This window comes from Polistes canadensis, unplaced genomic scaffold, assembly GCF_001313835.1.
Source record: "Polistes canadensis isolate GaletaPanama2010 unplaced genomic scaffold, ASM131383v1 scaffold_74, whole genome shotgun sequence".
In the NCBI taxonomy this organism is placed as follows: Eukaryota; Metazoa; Arthropoda; class Insecta; order Hymenoptera; family Vespidae; genus Polistes; species Polistes canadensis.
Genome location: NW_014569621.1, coordinates 515,021 through 542,084, shown reverse-complemented (window position 1 = coordinate 542,084; position 27,064 = coordinate 515,021). Strand labels below are relative to the sequence as shown.

General features: G+C 40.5%; 1 protein-coding gene across 2 annotated transcripts; it reads right to left on the bottom strand.

The window, feature by feature from the left end:
- Nucleotides 1-5,762: 5,762 nt before the first annotated feature.
- LOC106786453 lies at nucleotides 5,763-24,322 on the bottom strand. Of its 2 annotated transcripts, none has more exons than XM_014747864.1 (7): nucleotides 22,571-24,322; nucleotides 22,134-22,364; nucleotides 14,805-14,918; nucleotides 14,551-14,637; nucleotides 8,057-8,257; nucleotides 7,759-7,941; nucleotides 5,763-7,586 (listed from the first exon to the last, which is right to left on the bottom strand). In XM_014747864.1, exons 1-7 carry the CDS (start codon nucleotides 22,881-22,883, stop codon nucleotides 6,874-6,876), a joined length of 1,842 nt encoding a protein of 613 aa, XP_014603350.1. In that variant the 5' UTR covers nucleotides 22,884-24,322; the 3' UTR covers nucleotides 5,763-6,873. The 2 variants fall into 2 exon arrangements, with proteins under 2 accessions (XP_014603350.1, XP_014603351.1); XM_014747865.1 differs by having other exon boundaries at nucleotides 5,763-7,571.
- Between the last annotated feature and the right edge of the window lie 2,742 nt (nucleotides 24,323-27,064).

Genomic DNA, 27,064 nt, shown 5'->3' with positions numbered 1-27,064 from the left:
CATCATCTCCATAGAAAAGCTTAATTATTTTCTGATGAAAGAAATCCCCTCGACTCCTGAATTGCTCCTTTTTCTTTTTTCTTTCCTTTTCTTTTCTTTTTCCTTCTCTTTATTTCTCTTTCGTCCGCGCAACGTCTTCTAGTTATTGTCGCGTATCCTTCATCGAACTGTACACGAAGAAGATTGGATAGAATTTTTCGATTGGAAAATTGTTTGCCAAAGTTCGTTTTCCCATATACCATTGTATTATTATCACGAAACGAAAGAGAATTTTTGTTAAATCGATAATATTTTTAGCTCAAATCAAATGTCTCACGTTTGTACAATGGATCTGAGCTCGAGATGTAAATGGAAAAAATAAAAAGAAAAATATCGAAGATAAATAGGAGGAACTCGTTTGTTTCCGATGACATTCAAATGTGGCCTTTTTTAAAACCTGCTAACCCCCTCGAAGAAGCTCATCTCTCGTGTCCCTTTCAAATACCACCCTACCCTTCGTAAAGAGTAGCAATCATGTTGAACCATATACACGAAAAGTTATCCATGCCGGCAAATAAATGGCGCTTGAAACAAACGAAATACGACAACGACGTTTGTCTTTTCTCCGTGTTGGCGCGCATGGAATTCAACAACCACCCTAGCTAACCTTCGTCTTTCTCTATCTCTCGAAAGAGAATAAGAAGTAAGAAGGGGGTAGAGTGTGGGAAGGAAAAAAAATATCACTGCCGGATTTTTGTGTCGGTTAGCCAAACGCCTCGGTTTAATGGTTCGTAAGTCTTCGAAGGGACGCCTCGAGCCGCGACTAAGACACTTTTCCATGCGGAAAAATGAGAATCTTCGAGGTGCATGGATTTTATAAAGAGAAAGAAAAAAAAAGAAAAAATTTGTTTTCACATCGGTTCGAATAAGAAAAAAAAACAAAAGGTTGTTGTTTTTTTTTGCATTTTTTCTTTCTTTCTTCATTTATACGTAGTGTTAAATATTTTTATCGATTATCGGTTTAATTAACGGAAAGGTTTTTCTCTTATAAAAATGGAACCATCCGAATCCTAATCGTTAGGTATTGGAAAACATAAAAATAAAAAGGCAAGAACGTTTAGTTGTTCCTCCCTCTTTTATTTCGTCCTTTCAATACGTTAATGTCAATCGACGTTAGGAGTCTTTGTCTTCCCGCTTCCCTCGAATGTTAAGGAGTGCAAAGGGGTTTTCACCACCACTCAAGCTCCGTACTCGAGGATGAAGCTTTATTTAGCAGATGATATTTACGACTTCCAATCCCGCGAGACCCTTCCAACTTTTATATTGTCTTTGGCAGAGTTACGCTTTTGGCGTTCAACGCCACGACTTTTGCTATATTCCAAACCTCCTTCCTCACTTTTTTTTCTCTTATTCTTATTCTTATTCTTTTTCCCTCTTTTTCCTTCGAATATTTTCTCTCTCTCTTTCTCTCTCACGCACACTCATTCCTTCTTTCATTTCTTCTTCGATTTCATTCTTTTCCGGCAGACACCGAACGGATCGTTCTCCGAAAACGAACCTAAATGGAATTAAGGTTGTTCACCCTTTTTCGCGATAACATTCGTATCATCATTCGATATTCTTCTTCTACTTCTGTTTCGAATTCCAATGGAAACCTTGAACTCATCCTGATTCAACCAACGACCTTGCAAATATTTTATCATACAAAACGCATCTGCCACATCCTTGTTTTTACTTTTCAAATGATTTTCCCTTTTCGCGTACGAATCGATTTAGAAAAATAATCTCATATATTTTTTCTGTTATATTTCCGAGGGGGTTAGTTATAAGCGTATCCGCAGTTTTGTCGTCGGAATAACCCTCCCGTTCATTCGGTTATGAACCGAAGCAAACAGATCGTAGGTAAACATAATATCATACGTAATAAAAATTTCCTTCTTTTTTTCTTTTTTCCTTTTTTTCCTTTTGTTTTTTTCATTTATTTATTTAATCGAAACAATCGATACTTCGCACAAATATATTGAGTACGCGTGCATGCGATTAAAGATCATTTTTCTTTTGGAGGATCGGTAATACGTACGAACGTGTAACTTTTAGGAAACAAGAAAATCGTGAACGGACATTGGTCGAAAGTAAGAAAATAAGGGTATACCATTTTTCATCGGACTAACCGAATTTGTCGAACACGGAGTTACGGGCAGGGGTTGGATCTAATTTCAGGGCCATTCCGATGTATACGAGCGGCTACCCTCGCACGGCCGATAGTCGTGAACTATCATTTGTTCGAATTACACTGTGCGACCCTCGACCTTTGTATCGGTGATCGTTTGTTACAATGAGTACGAACGTGGCTTTTAATGATATCGCTATGTAACATCGTTGGTTATTCGAGAAATATACATGTATGTATATACGTATACGTGATTCTATATACATATAATTCTAATCGATTATAAATCAAATCAAATCGAATAAAACTAAGAGAAACAAATTTTAAAAAAAAAAAAAAAGAAGAAAAAGGTTGATTTAAAAATAATCAAATTTTCATGAAAGAACGAAAGAAAGTAGTTTCTTTGACTCGGTTTGGTTTGAAAACTTCAAAGAAACATCGACCGAAGGAAGAAGACCTTCCGATCCTTTAGCCTTAGAAGCAAAACCCTTTCATCCTCGATCCACCATCAAGAGGTCCTCTCTTGGTCCTGGTGTCCGCTGATGGGCTTCGAGCGTCCTGATCCACTCGAAGGGAAAGGAAGGAAAAGGGGGTGCGAGGATGAAAATTATACGTACATAAGAGAAGCGGAAGGTGAGAGACTGGTACGTTAAAGAAATTAGAGAGATAATTCCTCGGACGAATACCCAATTTACCCTTTCGTCCGTACCAAGCGCCCTGGCCTTATTATCTAAAGTGCTCGGCTGGCGAAGGGTAACAAAAAATAAAAATAACATCCCTGACAGGAAGAGAGAGAGAAAGAGGGAGAAAATGGGGGGTGGGCGGGGGAGGGTCAAGAGGAGTGGCAGTGCACGCTGATGCCACTGGTACGAACGAGAAAAGACAAAAAGTACCGAAGGATATCCTCTTTCTTTTTTCACTTCCTCTTTCCCTTCTTCTTCTACTTCTTCTTCTCTTTTTCTTTCTCTTTTACTTCCCTTTCTCTTCCTTCTTCTTCTTCTTCTTTATCCTTTGTCTCTCTCTCTCTCTCTCTCTCTCTCTCTCTTCTCCAACTCTACACCCCTTTTCTGACTCGCGGACTATTCGGAACTTGGCCTGACACACGACGGAACGTCGAGATGCCAGGAAAACTTTTTCAGCTTTTATAATTTATTTACACCAGAGAGATATTTTCAACACTTATCTATCTTTACTTACATACGTATATATATCACGCGTACACACATACACATACTTTTTCCTACAACTACCTTCTTCCATCTTTCTTAGTTTTGTTTTTTCTATTTTACCAAGCTCGTAAAAACCTTCCTAGGATACTTTAATCCGTTTCGAATCCTTTACGAGGAAACATTCTAATCATAGAATGCATTTCAACTTAATCGTCTCTTTTATCTTATCGGATCAAGAAAAGTATCGATGTTTTATTTGAAATTGATAACTAATTAACGATCGACGATTTATTGAATAAGTTGTTTAAATTAAATGACAAAAAATATCGGCAAAGTTTCGAGACTAACGTTAACGTTGATCAAAATTTGTTTCTATGTATAATATAAATAAAAAAAAATTTCACTTGAGATGTAATAGACGCGTGTATAAACTTGATTGTAAAACAGATGGAAGAAGAGGAAACAGTCTTTCTCGCTATTTTGGGAGATGAACACAGGAACATGAATACGTTCGATCGATGAATCACTTCGTACAGCGTGACGTTGACGTTATAGAGAGTGGGATACAAAACGCAAGAGAGAAAGAGAAAGGATTAGAGTAAAAGAGAGAGAGAGAGAGAGAGAGATGGTTGTAGAAGGGTTGGATGCACCCCTTTGGCATATATGGCAACGGCAGCTCACCGGTTGCAAGTCTAGGGTATGCAGGTGCGGGTGTATTAAAAAGCGGGGGTGGCTGCGGTCGCGTACCAATCACCCAACAGGGATGGAGGTGGAGGTAGAAGTGGTACAGGAAGAGGAGGAGGAGGAGAACAGAGTAGTAGTCGACGCTGCTATAGAAAAGAGAGAGAGAGAGAAAGGGATCGTACGGAGACAGTTTGTTCGATGAGAGGAAAAGAGAGGGAAGAACATGACCCACGTGACCCTGTGAAATTTTAATCGTATCGTCATTGGGGTAGTTTGTTGCGATAACTCGACTGGTCGGGGAACGTGGACGGATTTGGAAAAAGTGTTGGGGACGAAAGAGAATCGAGAGAACAACGGGGAAAAGAGTGAAAGAGAGGGAGGGAGAGATAGAAGGGGAAGAACGATAGGGACTCTCTCTCTCTCTCTCTTTTATTTTTAGGTTGAATCCAGTGACTTTTTGTAAACTCCTCTACCGGAAAACACGTGGACGTGCTTGTCTTCCATAATGGATACGGTAGTTTGCGAATAATGTTATCCATGATCTTAAACAGTAATATTTGATATTTTTCCAATAAAGTTTTATTATAAGGTGAGGGAAATTGAGAAAATTGTTAGACTAATGTTGAAAAACAATAGAAATTTTTCTAAACTTATAGAAGAGTTGATAGATTCGACACTTCGTATATACTTAACAAGTTGTTTACTTCAAATATTCTCTCAGTTAACGCCTAATAACCGACCACTTGAATATTATTCGCGAAACGGGGAAAAGTGATTTATAACGAATTTTGTAAAACTACTCGGAAGTCGATGGAACGCCATCGGAACGGATCGAATATGTATTTTATCGAACGGTCAGCGCGCGAAAGGATACCAAATCTATCGCGGAAAGCGGTCGGCCGTACGTCATACATCCCACGTAAAACACAGACGAGTGGCGTGTGTCGACGGATATACGTCTCTCGTTCTAGGCACCAGAAATACAGACACAGACACAGAGAGAGAGAGAGAGAGATAGATAGATAAATATAGGAGATAGATAAAGAGAGAGATAGAAAGATTCATGTGCAACGTGTCAGTATTATTGCTCATTTGATCCGGCGTGCATCGGAAAATAATGTAGAAAATTGTTTTGCGGTCTTTTTATCTCGATTTCAGTGAATCGCACGAAACAGAGAATGCAACAGAGAGTGAGAGAGAGAGAGATAAAGATAAAAAGAGAGGAAAATATCTACGAAAAGAGCGTACCCGATAGAGAAAGAGAGAAAAATAAAAAGAGAGTTGGACCAGGAGAACCATTGTATCCCATCAATCACGCGGACCTTTTCACCAAGCGGATATCGGGCCTGCCCGTTTTTGCGTGCGGTGCATCCCGCTCGATTGCAATCGCGGCGAATTATTGAATCCGCTGCATCTGCTTCAACTCCCTCACCTCCCTTGCCCACTCATCCTCTCTCTCTCTCTCTCTCTCTGCCCTCAACCCTTCGCCCCCATACCACTTTCAGATTAGCTTCGGTTACTTCGCACGGCTTGTCGAACAGATTTCCGTAATGTAATTCGTAATTTTTGAAAGAAATACGTCGATTCCCCATTTTTTATCTATCTATCTATCTTTCTATCTTTTTCTTAGGGTATATCTATTTATTTGTAATTATGTTAAACTTACCTCTCTGTGAAAAATATCCTTAGTATTTTTCTTCGATTTTTTTTGAATCTTAATACGTGATTGTGATTAATTAAAACAAATAAGGGACCAAACGTGGAACGGATGATATTACTTTATTTGATGACGTAGGTAAACAGCGAATGTTCTTTTTGTTTTTCGAGATCATACGATGTCGATTTAATGACATATTCCTTGACCGACGCAAGTGTTTCTTTTAAAGAGAGAGATTAGAATTAATCGGTCTATCCTTCTTTTCTTTTCTTTTTTTTTTCCTTTCGTTTATAATCATTTTAACACATCGATAGAGATTTTCCCGTAAAAATAAAGGGGAACTTTTTTACTTTGTGAGACACGGTGATTCGATTTTATTTTATTCATCGTTGAAATTGTTTTTTTTTCTTTTTTTCAAAGGATTATTTAATATTTACAACGACACACGAATATTCGCGATAGTATCGCCCATATCGAATGAAATCAAATTCGTCGCCTTATTTCTTTCAAATGAATTTATAATCTTCTTCTTCTAGCCTAATGACAATGATGATGCGTGAACGATTTATTGTAAAATAACAATAATAATAATAATGATGATAATAATAATAATAATAATAATAATAATAATAGTAATAATAATAATAATAATAATAGTCGTATCTAACTGGACAAATATCGTTGAAAAGTCATTTTCTCGTTTTTGTCGATTATTGAATAAAATTAGTTCGACTCGAAATTGTCCAGCAAGAACGATCGATCGTAATTAGAACAACGAGAGATAGGATGAGGCTTAATGAGTTTGACTCGAAAATCTAATCTAAATCGGTAATGATGATTGGACGTTACATATAGTATTTACATGCTATTACGAACATAAAACCCTGGTTAGTCCTCGAGTCATCAAAGTGATCTCCACGATAAAGTCTTAATGTGTTTCCTAAATTTTTATCTTTTTGATTGTTGATTCTCGATCGCAGGTAAAGAGGTTGATATTATTTACATTAACTTATAATTAATATTTAAAATATTTGAAAGAGAGTGCGTCAATTTCGGGCGCGCATTTAAATGTTACATTTAAAAACAGCAATCGTCGCGTAATCGACAATGCTTACATTTTCCTATCCATTCGAAAAATCATTTATCTCTTCCTTCTTCGATTCCAATCATATCAATCGTTATCTTAAACGTATCGATTTTAGATTGGAACCCATTTAATAAGGTCTCCAGACGTGTCTGGGCTTGGGACTTCGTTCCCTGCGCGGTCTGATAGGTTCGATATTATCATCCTTCTTCCTAATGGTCAAATCCTGACCTACGTTTTCTTTATCCTGTCCCTTTTTTGTGCTAAGATCAACGGTACCTTCCAAACGAATTTTCACCGTGTAATCGTTGCTAAGAGATATTTCATGATCGTTTTGACTTTCTGTATCGTTGAAATTTTCTATACTTGGTCGAAGTAGTATCGGCACGTCCCGAGAACTTGCATCTCTCGATGTCGTATCATCGAGATCGCTTCTGCTTGGTGAAATCCTAGGCGAGTCCTGTTCCAGAAAGGATTCCTCGCTAACGCGATCCCTTTTACGATCTTGATCGTTTCTATCGTCAACCTCTATACTTCCATCAGGACTATCCATGCCGGATCTGTTCAAAGGATCTGGATCCTCTTGATCCGTTTTCCTGTCTTCTTTCGAGCTACCTTCGGGACTATCGCTGGTACCTCGTAATTTTCTAAGTTCCTCCAGCCTGGCCTGATCAGGTCTCTGTAATCGTTGTTGGGCCATTCTGAGGGCTAGAGCGTGCCATTCAGGTTCCAGGATGTACTGTTGTGTGTGATAAAGCGGGTTGTAAAGCCATGAGGATTGAGGTAACAGTGGAGCGAATATCGAGCCAAAGATCGATCCCGTTGCTCCTAATAGATGAAGACCTGCGTGAGTCCAAAGAGAAAGGCAGATAGAGAGACAGAAAGAGAAAGAGAAAGAGAAAGAGAGAGAGAGATAGAAGAGTTAGAGAGACGAAGAGAATGAAAAGGAAGAGAGTTAACACCTTCATGGTTTTTACGTTATTCAACACAGGGTAAATATTAATTTGGAATATACCTTGGAAATGCGGGTGATGTCCCGAGGGACTTGGGGTCGTAGTGGTCGCCGATTCGGCCGGTGGTGTCGGTGCAGCTACGGTAGCTGTCGTTAATAATCCTGGTCCGGGATTTCCTGGGGAAGTTGTCGGTGGTACTTCTCTCACCGAAACACTGATAGGACCCAAATCGTTTCTCGTCGAATCTTTTCGACCAAATGAACAAGAAAAACCAAAAAAAATTAAGAATGGTCATTTTAATGAATACAATTCATATATCGTGTAATCTTATTTTTTATAATTTTGTTTAGAGATTCTTACCGGTGTTGGAACTAGGCAGTCTAGGAGACCTCTGTTCGATAGCATGATGAAAGGGATTGAAGGCCGAGCCACCGGCCGGCGGCGGATGTGCGTGCGCGTGATGACCGGGTGGTGGCGGAAGACAATGCGGTGGTAAAGATCCTCGGGATAATCCACCCCATCCTTGATTAGTTCCTTGTTCCAGATTTAAATGTTGCAAACCTAAAAACGTAAGTGATCCTAATCAACGAATATTCTTTTGAGATCATTTTTTAGACATATTAAAGACAATATGTTTCGTTCCAAGTTCGGATGAAAAGAGTCTCGTGCGGTTTTACTTTATACGCGTATCTACATTTAAACACGATGAAAATAATTATATTTTCTATTTTATTTATTTGTTTTCTTTTTCTTTCTTTTATTTTGATTTTTGTTCAGAGAAAACGACTCAGCTATCTACTTTAATGGACAGACTATGATCGAGTGGCAGGTAGAGATAGAAGAATGCTTCCCTTTGACGTAATAACATTCGCTTGACATGGATGGACAGGTAAATTTTTCCGGCGGTGAGTAGAAAAACGATTGTTCGGTCGTCTCTTTCTCAATCGTGGCCGATATTGCGAAACGATGGCCCCATGTGTGTATGAATGCAATTAAAACTCATGACATCAAAAGTTTGGTTTGAATGCGATACTTCAAAGACGCCGGACGGATGGTTAATTCGTTGGCAGGATGTGAACTACGAGAAACGCTTAATAATGGGAATATTCGTCAGGACGTTTGATAAAGAAAATAAAACACATATGAGATATGAAAGCACATTACGAATAAACTACAATGATCCCCGTGTAGAGCACGAAGAAAAAGAAAAGAAGAAGAAAAAAAGAAGAGGAAAAGGAACAAAATAAAAAATAAGAAGACATATAGAGTGAGAGAAAGCGAGACTGGTGAAGGTGGGAGGAGGGAGGAGGGAAAGAGAGACGAGGTAAGCCTCGCCAGTCATCGACACGATATCGGTTTTTCGAAAGACCTTGATCAATAGCAGATTATGCCGTCATCTGTGCGAGGCAGTTTAAAAATTCCGTGAAAGCTCCGAAGCCACGACGCGGCGTGGCGCTTTGGCGGGGGAGGAGTGCGCACCGGGGGTATAAAGGAGGGGAAGGTAATGGGAAAGTGGTGGGGAGAGTTGTCCATCGAGTGGCAGGTGGGCGTGTCGAAAGGAGCTTGCGATGTGTTTGATTGGTCTAGCCAACATCCCCACCGATTCTCAACCTACCGCGGGTGGGGATAGAAAAAGCTCGGTAGGGGTCGAAGGGGTGATTTTTAAGCTCTCTTTAAGCCGAGCTTGCCAGAGAGGACACCACTATCTCGCGTTCTACCACACTGCCGTGGTGCGTTGTGCGCGCACAACACTGAGTCGACGGAGCTTGCGAGAAGAGCTTGAGAGAGGAGCTTGTAGTCCCGCTACTTTATGAGAGGATTAAGAAAACGATAAGAGCTCTGCCGGCACCGTGTGCCACGTTGGACGGCTTTGATTCTACTTTGGATGCCTACTCTTTTTCCATTCCTCGCTTTGAATAATCATACTTTTCTACATATGAAAAATTGTCGATAGAAAACTATTTTTTTTCCTCGTGATTATATATATATATACAAATTAAGAACTTGAGTTTAAAATGAATGAAAATTTGTTGTATAAAAAGGAAAATGGAAAAAGGAAAAATATAATCTAGATTAAAGTTTATCCAAAAAAAAAAAAAAACAAAAAAGAAAAGTAGACAACTTTGAAATTGATTGAGTTCAAAGAACAAGGAGTCCCAAGGCGATTGTAACATATTTTCAATTTAATAAACCCCCGAAAATGGTTGGCACCCTTTTCAGCGTAACTCGTGTGTTGGAATAGAGGTATGGCGGTGGTAGTAGTGGCGGCGGGCGATAATTCCGAAAACAAATGAAGACTAATGAGGGGAGGGCCCTATGAGGCTTTCGGAGTGTGCGAGGGTAAGAAAGGTGTGGAGGGAGAGAAAGGGTTTTGAAAGGGTTCAAGGAGCCGCTACCCTTTAAGGGGTGAGAAATGTTAAGCTTAAACGTTACGGCTATAGAGTTAGTTGCCTTTGCAAAGCGCGCGCCTACCGATGGGGAAGCCGCGCTTTAAGGGATGACGTATTATCGAGTAGCGTGTTCAAAATGTGTTCGGTACTGGTCGCGCCACTTTGGGATGCGGTAATGTTACGTCACGTGTAATCGTTCGCGGGCTTTCCGGTAGTTCATTATGTGTCATTAATTTGCACTTTGGAAATCGATATCATTCAATCCATTTTCGGTGTTCACCACTTGATATTACAATAAAATAGACCCTTGGCTTAACCAACAACGAGAGATATATTTATCACGGTTAATATCCATATTTTCCGCTTGTTTTTCCTTTTTTTTTCTTTTTTCTTTTCTTTTTGTCAATTATTTACTCTTCCATTTAGAAATTACTTTAAAAGGTGTTAAATCTTTTGGTCCTTCGAACGAGAAAGGATACCAAAGTAAAGAGAGTAAAGCCGGTCGTTCTGGTTCTATCGTTAAGCCGTTAGAGCCTCGCACAGTAGATACATAATAAATTAATTCGCGTATTTTCCTGTCCTCCTTATCTATTCAAATCTATGCAAAACAGGCGTTAAAACGCCCTTCTTACTTCTAAGGCGTTAACCCTTGTGAAGCTCGCCTTCTCTTACCACCCCTTCCTTTCGCCATCTCTAGAGTTCTCTTTCTCTCTCTCACTCTCCCGTTCTCTTCTCTCGCTACCGTCGGTTAGATGTCTTTGCACACCCACCCTTTACGCCCGTTCTCATTATCGCGTCGCAGCAACCCCTAAAATGCCACCCTAGAAAGGTCTCTGGCACCGATCTGAGCTCTACCAACAGATATTTCCAGAAAGGACGAGAAAATTGCTGTCTCWCTCTCTCTCTCTCTCTCTCTCACCCTCTTTCTTTCTTTCTTCTCTTTTCACAAGTTTCTCTTCCTTCTAATGATAAAGGAAACAAAGTGCATCCTCCGATCGACTCTCGACTTCACTTATTTCTTTCGATAGAAATATCTTTGGAAAAAGAATATTATGAACGAAAAAAAACAAAAAGACAAAAAAAAATGATAACAATCAAAAAGCAACGCGACAATTATTTTGTATACTCAATGTTTTTTTGGATAAACACACAAGAGAAAATAATTTTCGTTTCTCTTTCGTTTCGTAGAGCGGAATACTCCGGCGTCTTAGGTGGATGGTTTCGATATCTATGGTAACCGAGAAGACGACGGGTAGAATGGGGCTGAATAGCAGAGGAGTGTCATTAGTTACCGTCGCTTGCAGAGAAAGGAGCCGGTCACCGGACCTGATTAAAAGACGGGATACCTAGTCGAGGGACGCCTTCCGAAGACTCCTGGGGGTGAAATGTGACGCGAATTTAAAGGATCCGCTGTGATTCGACACGGGAGTGGACAGGAACAACCCTTAAAAAGGTTCCCTTTAAGGACTCACTGGCGCATCTCCTGAAGGGTTGCTCAGCTTTCTCTGAAAAGGGCTCTTTAAGAGAACCTTTACCATGAATCAAGATTCGATGGCTTTTCATTCGCGTTCCCGGGAAAAAGTATTATGTAATGCATGCTCGACAGTTATTTTTTTTTCTTTTTCCTTCTTTTCTCTTTTTTTCTTTTTTTTTTTTTACTCGACTATATTAAAATCGACGAAAAATATTTATTTCATAGGGAAAGATTACAAACGACACACACGGATTCCTCATATCTTTTTCTCGATCACATTTCTCTTCGTTCTTTTATTTTATTTTATTTTTTTCTTTTTCTTTTTCTTTTCAGAAAAAATAATCCGCTTTGAGAGAATATATTAAAAAACAATTTTAATGTACGTAGAAGAAGAAGAAGAAGGAGGAAATAAAAACGGTAAATAGAGAAAGAGAGAGAGAGAGAGGGAGAGGGAGAGAGAGAGAGAAAGAGAAAATGATCTCCTTTAAAAGAGGCCACGAATTTACTGCAAAGCGATCCAAGAACGAAGCGACAGTTTTTAACTTAGCGCTCCTAACAATCTCCCCCAAATGAGGTAAAGGCCACCTTATTGAAACAGGGGTCGCGATTTTTCCCGTGCTCTTTCTCCGCCCCCTCAAGCGTAGGCGGTTAATTGACACGGGAGGGTAGAAAGTGGGTGGGTTGGGGCCACTGCTAGCTTCTCTTGTTAACTCGAATCCCGACTCTCGCGATTTTTCATCCCCTTAGGAAGACTGACAAAGACGATGCCACGGCATCTCGGGGGAGGCACGTGATCGGGGATGTTTTTCTTCTTGGACAATCTCGGTTAAAGATTTTTCACGTCTTACCTGTCGTCTAACGCATTCCATTATTTTCCATCCCCTTTTTATCTGATACACGAGTTCGAAGTTTTGATCATATAAAGTAATAGAAAAAAAAAAAAGAAATACTACAAAATAACAACAATGAAGCTGTGATTGATCGAATTTTTTGTTATATTCATCCGACACAATAAGAACAAATTAAAATAAGAAGGAAAGGAACTCTAGCAAAGGTACTTGGTTTGCCGGACTTGAAAGACTCTTCCGACAGCTTCGGGAAACGCGTAAAATTCGCCCCTTCTGTCGGGGTAGGCCGAACGAAATTTAATAACATCCCCCTAGTTACACCTCAATGGGCACCTTAACAACCCCGATATGGCTAGCTTCTCTCCACTTTCTCTCTCTCTCTCTCTCTCTCTCTCACACTCTCTCTCTGTTCCTTTCAACACGCGTCGATCGTCCTCTTATTTACCCTCTACCTCTCTCTTGGAACCTCTGATATCTAATAAACCAGCCCTTGAAATACGTCCTTATCCAGCCAGCGATATACCCTTGACTTCCGTACTTCGAAGTTACCACGATGACCGGCCGTCAGACTGGACGGAGGCGCGATCTATCCGCGAACGGACGAACTTCTAACGAAAGGGTTGAAAAATCTGGCGGGCACTGCTCGAAATAAACCGATCGATATTCCCTTTATTTCCCTGCCCATTTCCATCGCCTACCTCAAATGCAGTATTATTGACCCAGTTAATCCAACCGATTGACAAACTTTTTTTTTTACCCTATTTTGACTCGACAAAAAAACATCACAACTAGTTTAGATCAAAGCGCTACCCTTCAATCGACTAATTGTAAGTTAGATTCGCGTTAATTTTCGCATACTTGATCGATACGTAACTACTTGTATCTTCCGCGCGCGCGTATAACTTAATAAATAATAAATCTTAAATGTTGAAGGAAAAATTATTATCCGACACTAACGTGATCTTTTCTTATTGGTTAAAATTACAATAAAACGGTCCGAGGGTAAATTGAAGTTTTAGAGAAATCGGGTGCGGCAGTGCTCGGTCCTTGATTGAGTAGAACGGTTATATATGTTGGTAAAGAGAGAAAGAGATAGACAAAGAGAGAGAGAGTGAGAGAGAGGGAAGGGGGGATTGGCCGGGGAAGAGGTAGCGGAATGGTTGGCGAGAAATCGACGGCAGGACGGGCTAACCTCCCCCGCCGCACTACCCTCGAGGGCAAAAGGGAGCGAAGCTCCGTTAAGCCGCTTATCATGCCGAAACAATACACTGTCGGTGCACCAGTATCAGTACCCGACCCTCGGTGCTCGAGGCTAGTCCCATCAAAATTTCGAGCTCCGAACGAGTTTCAATGGAATTCGAGCTTTCGAGCTTGCCCTGTCGAAGCAGCTGCAGTTCAAAAAACATTGCGCATTTGCGATATCGTATAGTTAATCACAAGAGAGCTTCGTGGGAAGGGAATGCGATCTGATTTCTAACGGGTTCGATGCGCTTAATGGAAAATTAAGGATTTTCTGGGATCGAAAATAATGGTAATGGACTTTGATGTACCCGTTGTGACAGAGTCCAGTAGAAATAGTTGTCGTGTATATGATGAGTTAGATAGTACAGATAAATAAATGAAAGGAAGGGAGGAAAAAAAATATAAAGAAAGTAATAAAATGAAAATAGTTTTAGGATAGAAGAAATTCGATAGGTAAGTTTATACGCGATCTCGAGTTTATATAGAAGGAAAGGAAAGGAAAGGAAAAGGCAGCAGCAGCAGTAGTAGAGTTCGCCGCGTCGGGAGCTTAATCAGAGTCTTCTCCACTTAGGCACCCGGTGGCAAAACTCAATTTTGAGTCTACGCCTGCCGACGCTCAATTTTGACACCCTTCCTAGCCACGAAGTCGGGCAAGTAGGAAGACGGATGAGGGTGAGGTGTACAGTGGGACGAGTGAGTCTGGGTGTCGTAGAAGGATGAAAGCGAGGATCTTGCCTTCGTACGGCTCGCGAGAGGGTGCAAACTTAGTTATCCATCGACGGGGAAGAGTTTTGGATGGTCGAGTAGGTGATACAGACCGAGAGCAGGTACGATGCACGTTGAAACTTCGAAGAAAGAGACGAAGTAACGCGTATCTTTGATTAGAGAACACCCACTTACCGGACAGTTTGAATCCCAACGGATCCTGCGGGTGTCCGAATGGGAACGGTCGAGGTCCGAAATGAAACGGATGAAAAGCTTGGTGCCCTGGAACGTGAGACGAATAACGTTAGTCCGACCCTATTTCATCGTTCCCTTTATATTTTTCAAATGCTATTACCTCTCGTTCGTACTTAAAGAAATTATAAAACTTTGTCTGAATTTGTTTACAGGAAACGATGATTGCCTACGGTAGGTAAAGTCGTGCGACTCACTTGTCTTGGACCTTGGCTCTCTGGGACCATCCACGGTGACCTTGATCGCTTTCGATAAGGTGGCTATCTGAGGTGGCGTTGTTTGCAACATAATGGTCAGGGTAAAGCTCTTTCCTGAAATGAAATAATAATAAATAAAGTTAGAAATAGAGAAGATATTAAAGATCGGAAGCAATTATCGTTAGGTGGTAAACGAAAAGAAAGACGAGGAATAGTTCCCACAGGATTTCCAAGGCTTTATCTCATCGTCGATGAAACATTAAAAGTCATAAGAGCGAGAACAATCTTTTGGTTTCTCGTTTTCCACATTCTTTCATTATTCAGGTTTCATTCTACTGGCCACGAAGATGACTAGCTCTTACCTAACAATCTCGTCAATATTTAAAGACATAACGTTCTGTATAACGTACCGTCGTTTAATCTTTTTCCCCGTCTGGGAAAGATTCTCGATACTCTCGATAGGATATTTTTTATCGTCTCCCTCAGACTACCATACCGAAAAACACGTCCGATGACGCGCGGGAAAAAGGGACGGAAGAGCTATGCAATTCGCTCGTTGGAAACAAAACACAAATGTGCCGGAAGTAAGGGGTGAACGAGTGGCGCCACTGCGTCGACCTCCGACCAACCCTTCTCCCCCAAATCGTTCTGGATATGTTAATGTTGTCGAGCGTTAAACGTTACCCTCAGAAATGTCACTGATCGTCATGCGTGATGTTGTCCACAAAAATTTGAACGATGTCAAATCTACGTTGTAACGCGTGCATATATAATAAATATATGTACGCGAATGTTACACGTACGAGCTTTAAGTTTCTATAAACGACCAAAGAGAAAAAATTTTACGAGGGATAAAAGAGAGAAAGAGAGAGAGAGAGAGAAAGAGAAAGAAAAGGTTTGTTTCCACAGAAGCAAACAAAGTACTCGCTCACGCTAGCATCGGTGTATGGGTTAGAGCAATGAAACAGGAAGCCCGGCAGGTTTTCCTGCCGTTACTGAGTCAAGTAGTACAGCTTATAATGGAGTTCCCAAGCTCGAGCGTACGCGTATATGCACGCTTCCGGGGGGTAGTTTTATTTTATGGTGTCGAGACCAGCTCGGTAAACGAGTCGGTTTTTACGGTGAACCACGACATTTAACCGGCTTACCGCCGTCGCCAAGCAAAATATTCGAGTGGTCTTTGACTTCCAACGAGATGGAGTATGAACTTGCCAAAAAAGGGAAATAAATTCAAGGGAAAATAAAAGAAAATACAATCCAACTGTGGATTCAATAAAGTTCAACTTTGTTTAAATTGCAAGTCATTGAACTTACTCTTACTACAAGGGAAAGAATGAAAGAAAATAATAATAACAAAAAAAGAAAAAAGAAATAAAAGAAAACAAAAGAAAAAAGAGGAAAAAGAAAAATAAAATGATTTACAAATGAAAGAGAAGCGACATTTTAACGGAAGGCAAAGCAACGAGAGGAAAGTTTATTGCCAAGCCGTATGGTGTCAAGTCCGCGAGGGCGCCGACAACACGAATCGAGGGTGATGTCAGGCATTTTGAGGGTGTTTATGAGGCATTATGTGTAACTCGCTGGAAGAACGATCCTCCCTCTTGAGGTCTATTGCCCTCCAACTACGTGTACGCCTAGCGAAATTGTAATTTATTCCCCGCGTAACCCAAAAACGACGAGATTTTCTCTTGAAACGTTTAAAAGCTACATTCGCGTGTCGCCTTTTTGATTTGATTTTTTATCACGAAATGGTTTGTTTGAAAAGTACGCTTGATCTTTTTTTTTCTTCTTCTTCTTCTTCTTCTCTCTTTCTTTCTATTTTATTTCAGACTTGACGATAGTCCTACATCCAACGTTTATTCGAAAAAGCCGACAAGAATTAGCACACCAGCCGTAACATTCGCGTTCGCCCTAAGTTTACTCTGGGATCATGCAGCGTTAAAAACTCCCCTGTTTGCTGGCGAGCCAAGCGCAAAAGGGGTAGTACCTACTACCTCGGATCGTTATTTCCGAGTGTTTGTCGTCTTTTAAGATTCTGACGTTTTGACTAGCCGAATCGGGATGGCTCAGGCCTGTACTCGGTAGATCGATTGCCGTGCATCGCAGTTTTAAAAGAAGGAGAAGAAGAAAACGAAAAGAAAGAGAACAACTTATTGTTGGACAATAACGTTTGATAAACTTTATCGAGAACAAAAAAAGAGAAAAGAAAGAATGGAGTATCTAAATTCGCCAAAGAAAATTTCGATTATATCAAGAAAATTAGCGGTAAGGGAAGAAATGATTTCGGTGCGAAAATGATTTAATAAGTAGTAAAGACCCGTCCAAGTTGAGAAGGGTCGACATTCGTTTCTCCAAGACCTTTTAAAAATACTCCCTTAGCGTGTTCGGTCGAGGGAAACAGCTGTTGCGATCGTTTGCTCTTCGAACGAACGACTCTATATCGAATCTCGACCGAATTACCTCAACAGTACATGGTCCTACTGTATAGACATAATTGCGATTATACTCTTTCTTACACTAAATATCTTTATTACTAATATTTAACTTCATTCGAACCGAATAAATAAATATTGTTAAATGTAAATTCATATATAATTTTTTTCTCGGTTAATTTTTAAAAGAACAAAAAACAGTCGATCTTAAGATGAAAAAGTTTAATCAATTTGAGAGAACGAGAGAGAGATATATATAACGAATCACGGGAAGAGGTAATCCGTTCTCTTCGATCCGAAGAATCGTGTATAGATGATAGCAGAATATCGTGAGAATGCAGTACAAGTTTTAGTCGTATTCTACGACATGGTCAGTGAATCTCGTCGACCACCTCGACGACGTTTTTTCCAATTAAAAATTAAAAAATCCAGTTGCCAAGAGCGGCATAAGGGGGTCGTGGGTGAAAGAGAGATGGTTAGAAAAGGGAATGAGTGAGTGAGAAAGAGAAAGAGAAAGAGAAAGAGAGAGAGAAAAAGAGATGTAAAGAGAGGGAGCAAAAGAAAGAACTGGACTCGTACGGTGGATGACTGCTCCCGAGCCTTTCTACCGATTAAATATTATTTTTCGCTCTGGTCTCCGAGCGACATTTCTACGTACCGACGATTCCGTTTCTTTTTTTTCATACGCTAATCCTGCGTTTTCTCTCTGTCCTCTTTCGACCTATCTACTATCCTTCCACTTTATCTTTCTATCTTTTTTAAAACGACGCGCTTATATTAAACGGAAACGCTTCGACGATCGTTCAATCCTTCGAAGTAGAAACTTTTCTCGCTCGACGACAGCCTCCCCGATTATCCTTCAATGTATATTTCTTTCATCGTCTCCGAATGAACCTTCTCTCCCTCGTACTACCGGCTATCATCTCTCACCCTATCACCCGCTCCTCATACCAATTTCTCCCTCCACAAAAAACATACAGATGAATCAGGATGCAAAATAACCAGGAACGAAAGAAACATTAATTTCTTAAATGCGATAACCCCCTCTCCACCCCGTCTCGAAAGAAAACTCGAATATACGTGTAGGAGTAGTACGTAGAACTTTGAATTCTACGTACGTAGAACGTTAGCGATATCATAGAAAGGGTAGAAAAAAGAGTGGGGATAGGAACCAGGGGGTGTTTCCGACGAGTGAATCGCTACGATGATCTAAAGCGAGTTCCTCCTTCCATACTCGAGCCGTTCGGATCAGAGCTCCACGAATCGAGGCGAGGGATTCCATTGCAGCAGGACATCGGTCAGGATCTGCCTGTCGATAGTCCACGTTTTCTCTCGCTTTTTTTCTATCTTCCTCTCTATCCCTTTTCTGTTTTTCTTTGCTCTTTTCCTGCTCGTACCTCGGTCGAACCGTCATAAAACACAGGTAACTCCGGTATTTATGTCCGTCGTTTTTACGGGCGTCGTTGGGTCGAACGTAGGGGGCCACTATGGATATACATATGAAGAGAAAGATAGAGAAACTCATACGTGCCTACACAGATATACGATTGCACTCATACCACCACCACCACCACCATCACCACCCTTCCAAATACACTTACTCACACATACATTTGTACAAATAGGACGAAGAGAAGACCGACGGCGCGTCTCGACGCGAACGGCCCGTGACTCCTAGCAGTCGGAGGTTGACGCTAATCCCTGTCCGGGATAGCGAAAGGGGTGGCCGAGTGATATACGCCCCTGCGTTGGTATGATAATATTCCTCCACCCACGAGCCCTCTTCCTACCTTCTCTCACCCTGTTTCGCTCGACGTACATCCTCGTTATGCCCACGCGCGCAACGAAACATCGACGATTTCGAACCTTAACTTAGAGCCCTTTTTTTTTTTTGCTTGCTTTTTGTTTTCCTTTTTTCTTTTTTACCGTCATTTTTCAACGATCTACTTCATTCCCTTTCGGGATATGTGCTCGAAAACATAACTTTTACTTCATCAATTTTTTTTCTACGGCGTTTTTTTCTTCTCCCATTCTTTCTTTTCTTTTTCAATTCGCCTGTCCTTTTTTCGTTCGTTCGTTCGTTCGTTTTCGTTCGTTTTCGTTCGTCTATAAAACGGGATTCGCACTACCTGATATCTCTATCTGTCTCTATTTTTTTCTTTCTCTCTCTCTCTCTTGACTACGGCGCGTGAGAGAATTTGATAAAACTACGAAATTGTAAGAGAGACGCGAATAGGACGCTATTAAAGTCTGTCCCATTATTTACAGCTCGCGAAATGAAGTACAAAAGAGAGCTCCGGCATACACACAAGGGGTAAGGCCGAATCGGTTTTGATATTTCAGCGGGCGTCATTCCTGGGCAATAATCATTTATCGTTCAAATTCGTGATATTAAATTTGTCTCACAAAAGCCGCGAGCAAGGGTTGGTGCAAATATTTGCGTTAACAAAAAAAAAAAGAAGGAAAAAAGAAAAAAAGAAAAAGCCAGAGCCCATTCTCATATTCCTCGTGTGCAAAACAACAGCCAGGGATATGTAGGAAAGAAAAGAGACGGATAGAAAGAAAGATAAAAAATGAGAGAAAAATAGATAGAGAAAAAGAGAGAGAAAGAGATAGCACCTCGCAAAAATGCATACAAAATCTACGGTGTAAAAGGGCTGCGAGAGAAATTATGCGCTATGTACGACGAACCGCCCGTCCGTCGATCGGCCGGCCAGCCAGTCGACAATTTCTCGTTTTACTTAACAATCGCGCGGCGCACGACTACAATGTAATCATTCTATTTTTATTCGTATAACGATATTTCCAAGAGTAAATACGTATCGATATTTCATCGGTGCTCTGTAGAAAAATATTTTATTGCAATACACTTTTATATACAGATAGATACGTATATATATATATATATATATGTATTCGCGCTCTCGATTTATTTTGTATCAAACAAAAAATAAAATCGAAAAGACAAAATTAATATAAAAATTAAGGACGACCAATCATCGTAGGGACAAATCGAGAGTTCATTTTCGCGAGAAAAATGGTAGTAATGTTGGTGGTAGTGTTGGATAGTGTAGATGTGATCAACGAACGATGATTTTACGATCAAAGTTTATTCACGTTTGACGATACACTAACGATCTTGAATGATCCACCTTTCTCATAAAGGTTATAGAGGCAAATCGTTGCGTACCGACGATAGTTAAGGGCTACCCGTAATACAGTAATGAGGGCTTACTGCCATGGAAACCAAAGCCGCTTACAGCCAACCACTCTACCTCCGCGTTTTCACGTAGGCACCTACCCATGCTACTCGTCTCATCGTTCCGATTTCCTATATACACATTTATATATATATATATATATATATATATATACATTTATATATACATTTATATATATTCGTAGTATATATACATCATAGATATCCTTCTCATCTGCGGCTCTCTCGACGGAAAAAAATCCAAAAACCAACCGGGAAAAGTCGACCATTGTTAGCTTGAACGAAAATTAACGAAATCCTTTGTGAGCCATTTTTCTCGAATTTTAATATATGATTTAATTGTATCTCTATATTTCATATATTCCCCATAAATTCGTCGTTTTGTTAAAAGCAACCGTTAATGTATTCAGTATCGAATAATTCATTGTAATGATCGAGAAAAATCGTATACGAAATAATAGTCAAAACCGCATAGTTTTAAAAAACAATCCATCCTTGCTTGGAAAAAAAGGGATGGTGCGTTTGCTAAGGAGCTACCAATATCACGAACCCCGCAATTTCCTTTTCCAATTTGCCATAAACAAGTCGAACAGCCCCTCGTTAACAGGCTACGTTCTCGCGACTGCTCTCTTGAAAGTTCGACGTCGCGAGATCGTAGAAGAGAAACAGAGAGGTGGGTTGAGTTTAGAAGGTAGTAGTAAGGGATCGAGAATTGAGGTAGTAGTGGTGGTGATGGTGGTGGTGGTAGTGGTGATGATGGTGGTAGTGGTACTACTGGTTGGGTGCAACTTGGTCGAATTAAAGGAATTAAAGGACGCCTCGTTTCTCGTATCTTTCTTTCTCTTTCCATCACTTCCTCCATCCCTAGGACGACTCTTCTCATTCTCCTACTCTTTATTTCACCCTTCTTGTAAAAAGGGCGGAAGGAAAGAAAAAAAAAAGAAATACTTTGCTCTTCTTGTTCTTCTTGTTCTTGTTCTTGTTCTTGTTCTTCTTCTTCTATACTACTGCGAGCCGAATCGGAAGACTTCCACTTATTCGCGATTTTCTTCGAGATGCGCGCGACGTTTGCATTAAGCACCCGTAATGGTCGCGATTATTAGCGCGCATTATTCAGAGTCTCCTTGGAAGAAGCCCCATTTCTTTTCTTTCCTTCTCTTCTCTTCTCTTAGGTCTTCATTCCCTTTCTATCTATTTCTTTCTTTTTTTTTTCTCGAAGAAAGTAAAGCAACGGAACGGTGAATTATTGATACGCGGAGAAAGGGAGAATTAAAAAAAAATCTGTGGATCCAAAATCGCGAAAGACGACGGCACGCTTTGCCACTGTCACTGTCACTGCTACGCGCAGTATTCACCGAATGAATTAAAAATGAAGATTCTCGAGTGGTCGTATCGTGGTACGGGATTTGCTTTTCGACGTTGGAAAAACGAAACCATTGGTTAAGACCAACCAACCCCCCTTCATCTTAATGTATCCTATTTACTTTTGAATCATTTAAGATATTGCTACGTTGAAAAAGAGAGAAAAAAGAATTTCGAAGATCGAATAGATATCAAAATTTTTTTTGACGAATCATTTATTTTCTTTAAACACACACATTATATTATTTTTAATTATCTTTTAATTTTATACCGACATAGTTTTTTTTTAATTAAATGTTGAAATAATTCACTTACCTCTGCCACTTCTACCGACGAATCTAAGATCATTGAATTTAGCGACTTGATTCTTCATCAATGCGGTTGAATTCCGTAACTCCGCGCAACAGTTTTCATCGTTGCCCGCCCGAACGGTGACCAAGGTACCGTCACCGACCTCACCAAGTGCCACCACTTTGAAAGCTACCGGGAGAGTCTTGTTTGATCTCCAATGCGACGGAAGAACCGTACAAACCACGTGTGGACAACCTTTCGAATAAACAGATAACACTTATTCATCTATTTTTCATTTATATCAATGATATCAATTTATAATAATAATAATCGTATAATTAAAAACAAACGCATAGAAAATTTGAATCATATCATAAGACAAGAGATTAATTGTTCTTATTTTAAAGATATAAAAAAAATCATTTCATCTTAATGATTTGTGTTAACGAAATATAAATTACCCGTTCGCACGAGTTCTCCAGGATGTTCAGCAAGTAAACCATCCAACGTCCTTTCAGCAAGTAAATCAGCTGTGAGTGCATAATCGGAATGATGATTACCGCTAGTAGAACCTTGAGGAGGTACATCGTTAGCTAGGTGCATTCTTCTCCTCGAGGAAGAGGCCCTAGTCCTACGTATTCTTGCACCCCCGATTTGATTGGCTGGAATTGCTTGATGTCCTTGATGATCACCGCGTACCGACCTAGGATCGGTATAATCTAGGCCAGGAGGCCGATCTTCGGGACGGACGACATCTCGCGAAGGATTCGTCATGAGAGCAGGATCATCAAGCTTTTTCTAAATTTTTATTAAATAAACTCGTCCTCTCTCTTATTTTTTTTTTTCTTTTATTTTATTACAACTGACGAGATCACACAGGAAGATCGAATTCTTATCGATTTGTAGGATCTATTCATAAAAACACGATTCTTATAATCAAACTGATGGTAACTCGTGGATCAAGAAGAACGCATTAAGAACGATAGCTACTCCCGAAGGAATCAGATTTGTTGTTGGCTTCGAAAACGAATGCCATAGAGAATGGTTCACGATGTGCTTATTTGGCCTACGAACCCCACGATCCTTTGATCCTTATTTCATTATCCCGCTTTAGGAGAGGAGCATCCGTTTGCAAATTCTTCCTCCCGTCTCGATTGCCAAGTCGCGGAGAAAATTCGTTTTATTGGAATCGACAGGAAGTACCACCCTCCTCTCTCTCTCCTTCCCTTTTACTTCTTTTTCTTTCTTTATTCGTATCTTCGAACTTCTTACTTCAGCTTGTATATTTTTTCTTTTTCTTTTACTTGTCTGTATTCACGTCGAATGACATTTAATACAATGCTATGTCGTCTTCCCTTCTTCGATAGAGAAGAGAGAGAACACACTCGAGAAACTGTTCGATGCTACTCTTAACTCTCTTCACGTTGTCAGATCGCACAGAAACCCACGGATCGAGAAGATCTCGTAGTGGAAGGAAGGAAGGAAGGAAGGATCTCTACTACGCTTAAATTCACCCGCGTTCTAGAGTTCGCACGAAACAGTAGTCACGTGTGTCGAATTGAATCAGTCCGTTTGAATCCGTCAAACTACTTCCCTTTCAGAACTTCTCAAGGATCATGAACGTTAATCACGTTTCATTAAAAATCTTAATGAATCGTTTATAAAAAAAAAAAAGAAACAAAATCGTTCAAACTCGACGATTCGAATATCCCACTTGGTTCAAACTCGCTTTGCGACACAGGACACTGAACGAAATCACTTGTTCTCGATCGACGAATAATTGTCTCGTTCGATTGATTCGAACGTTAGATCGGTAGGATTTGTTCCGTAACGAGTATCCAAGATCATCCGATTGAAAAAAAAAAAAGGTAGAGAGCGGTAACTAGTGTCGAATGGATCCAGTGGAGAAAGCAGAGACGAAGTGAGATCTTCGTAAGTTGTCTTGATAACGTTTCTCGAACTGCTGGCAAGAATGACGAAGGTAGTTGTTCACCTGGCGATACCTCGGCGGGTGGCAGCGGCAACTTGTACGGGGTAGGATAGGGTGTTTAACTCGCGCGGTCTCGTTTCGGTTCGGCGGTGGAAGATGGCGGCTTCTGCGGTGGAGCCGCGCGGTGTGGTTGCGGTGTATTTTTGAGGCTGCCGCCCCCAGCCACCACCGAGACCACCCCGGGTAAACCCCCTTCCTCCGCCGCCCCGTCCCTCCACCTCTTCCTCCTCCTCCACCTCTTCCTCCACGCCGCCACCACCCCCGCCGACCCTCTCGCACCCGTAAAACTCTCTCTGGTGGGGGATGCTTTTTCCAAGCGGTGGGGAAAAATCTCTCTTTCTCTTTCTATCTGGTTCACTTCTCTCTGTCACTCTCTATCACTTTCCTCCACTTCGCTTTTCTCCTTCTCTTCTACTACTTCTCTCTCCCTCTATTTTTCTCTCTCCACCTAGTTTTATCCCTTTCTATCTTTTTCTCTCTCTCTCTACCTCTCTCTCGCTCTCTTTCTCTCACTCTTTCTTTCTCTCTTTTACTGATGTCAACGATGACACCTCACCGGATGACGCCTAACGTTCTTCTCTCTACCCCTTACTCCGATCACTGTGTGTGGTGTTGGTTCCTCTTCTTCTCATCCTCTTTTCTTTCGACTTTTCGAACTTTTATTACGATTCATCATTGCCACTTTGAAGTCCCTCCCGATACCTCGGATAACCTCGGATGTCTTCCTCGATGATCTCCATGAAGATTTTTCTCGTTCCGTTCTAACTTTAACATCGCGACTATGATTTCTCTCTCTCTCTGTCTCTCTTTCTCTCTCTCTTTCAAAAATACGTAAATAGATCGATTATCGATAAAATTGTCTGCTTATATCTACGACGAAGGATATAACACCGCGTGGATTATTTTACATTCGATCGTTAAAACGCGGATAAGTATCGCGTACCCGTATACAAGCTATCACTCTCTCGTTACGTAATTTATCGCTAATAATCATTGTCGCCATTGCTTTTTGCTGATACTCGAAATGATGATGGAAAGGTTTCCGGGCTGAATTACGATGGGTTATATTAAACATATCGACGAATCCCTGACCACGTAAAACTAAAATTAACCATCGTCATAGTCATCATCGTCATTTGTTTCTACGTTCGTTCGTTCGTTTGTTCGTTTGTTCGTTTCGGATAGTTAATAAGAACTATCCGTAATCAACCGCACGATTTCTATATTAATCGATTTCCACGCATCCTCTCCGATATTAGATATCTCCGATTGGCTGGTATGTATAGTTAGCGCCGTTTCATCGGGCTAATTACTTATTCCATTATTATCGATTATATCGCGMCCTGCCGTAAAATCACCGCGCGGTTACGCATTTTTACCTCGTTAGCACGCTCGTCCTTTTTATTTGCCTCGTTTTTTCTCTTTTTTCTTTCTTTTTTTTTTTTTGATCGTTGTTTTTCTAGTTGTTTTTTTTCTTTTTTTTTTATTCAGAGAAAAAAAAACCGAACACGCAGTAACACATTGTAAAGCCGCGATCACTGGTTCGCTCGTTTGTCCATGAGATTTCTCACAATGCTATCTCTCTCTCTCTCTCCCTCTCATTTATCTCTCATTCCCTTTAATAGATTTTGAAACAGATCGAAACTTGGTAAGATGTCATACGTTAGAAAATTCTGACTCGTCAAGTATAATTCTGACGCGAAGGAAAAAAAATCTCTTTCGTCTTTAGGAATAGTTCGAGAGGATGGAACTAAATGGAAAAAAAATAAAAAAATAAAAGGAAGAAAAAAATGGTGTTTCTCGTGTCCTTGTTCCTTGAAGTTCGGCGACGTCGTATTATCTTTCTTCCCCGTCCGATTCCTTCCTGCTTCCGTCGTTGAACGACCGCCCCGCCGCGCGAGACTGCGAAACGACACTGTGAAGAAAGGGAAAACAAAGACGGCAGAAAGGCCCCCTCGTGTAGTTGCGTTTAGCACCGAGTATATACCGGGGGTTGCGTCAGGGTTGCTTGGGGCTCCTCTCTTCGAGGGTGCAAGCTGTTGAGTGAGCGAGCGAGCGAGCAAGAGAAAAAGATGGAACAAGAAAGAGAAAGAGAAATAGAAATAGAAAGAGAAAGAGTAAGAGTAAGAGATAAAGAGAAGGCAAAGTTAGGGTGGAAAGTTGGAGTGAGATGACTACGACGGAGAATGAGAAAAAGAATGCGTTAGGAGGGGGTATGAAAGAGACAGATATAGAGAAACAGTGAGAAGAGAGATACACTTTCCCTTAACGTCCTCCCTTTAGCAATAAGTTGCCTTCAAGATTCAAATGCATATTATAAAGCTAAAACTGGCGTATCTCCTAATGATTTCTAACGCTACTCGACGTTAAATCGAAGATTTACGAGAACCCATCCCAATTCCGTCGCGTCGGGTTGCGTTACGTTTCGTTACGTTACGTTACGTTACGTTACGTTACGTTACATTACATTACGTTACGTTAACGTTAACGTTACGCATCGCATAGCTCCCTGTTACGACGTTTTTTATGTAATCGCATTTACGTACGATTAATCGTTTATCTTACTTGTTTGCTCTCGAGGCTGGATTTATCGCATTTTGGATTTAACCGATAAATAATCTAACGAATGAATAAATTAATAATCTAATAATACGATGTATCTCTCCTTTACACGTGTTACAGTTGAAATATCATATTTAAATGTTCAATTTGTTTCTTTCTTTCTTTCTTTCATTCTTTCATTAGAGATAGTTCAGAGATGATTTTCGGATGAAAAAAAAAGGAAAGGAAAAAGTAAAAAAAGAAAAGCGAACTTCCGCGAGGTGATACTTTATCGCGATATGTTCGATCGATGTTCGCGATGAGTTTTTAGCAACTTAATATGCGAGATCGAACGAAACTCGACGAGAGAGCGTACGAGACGCGTCACTTTTTCGAGCGCTGACAACGAGACTATCGATCATGA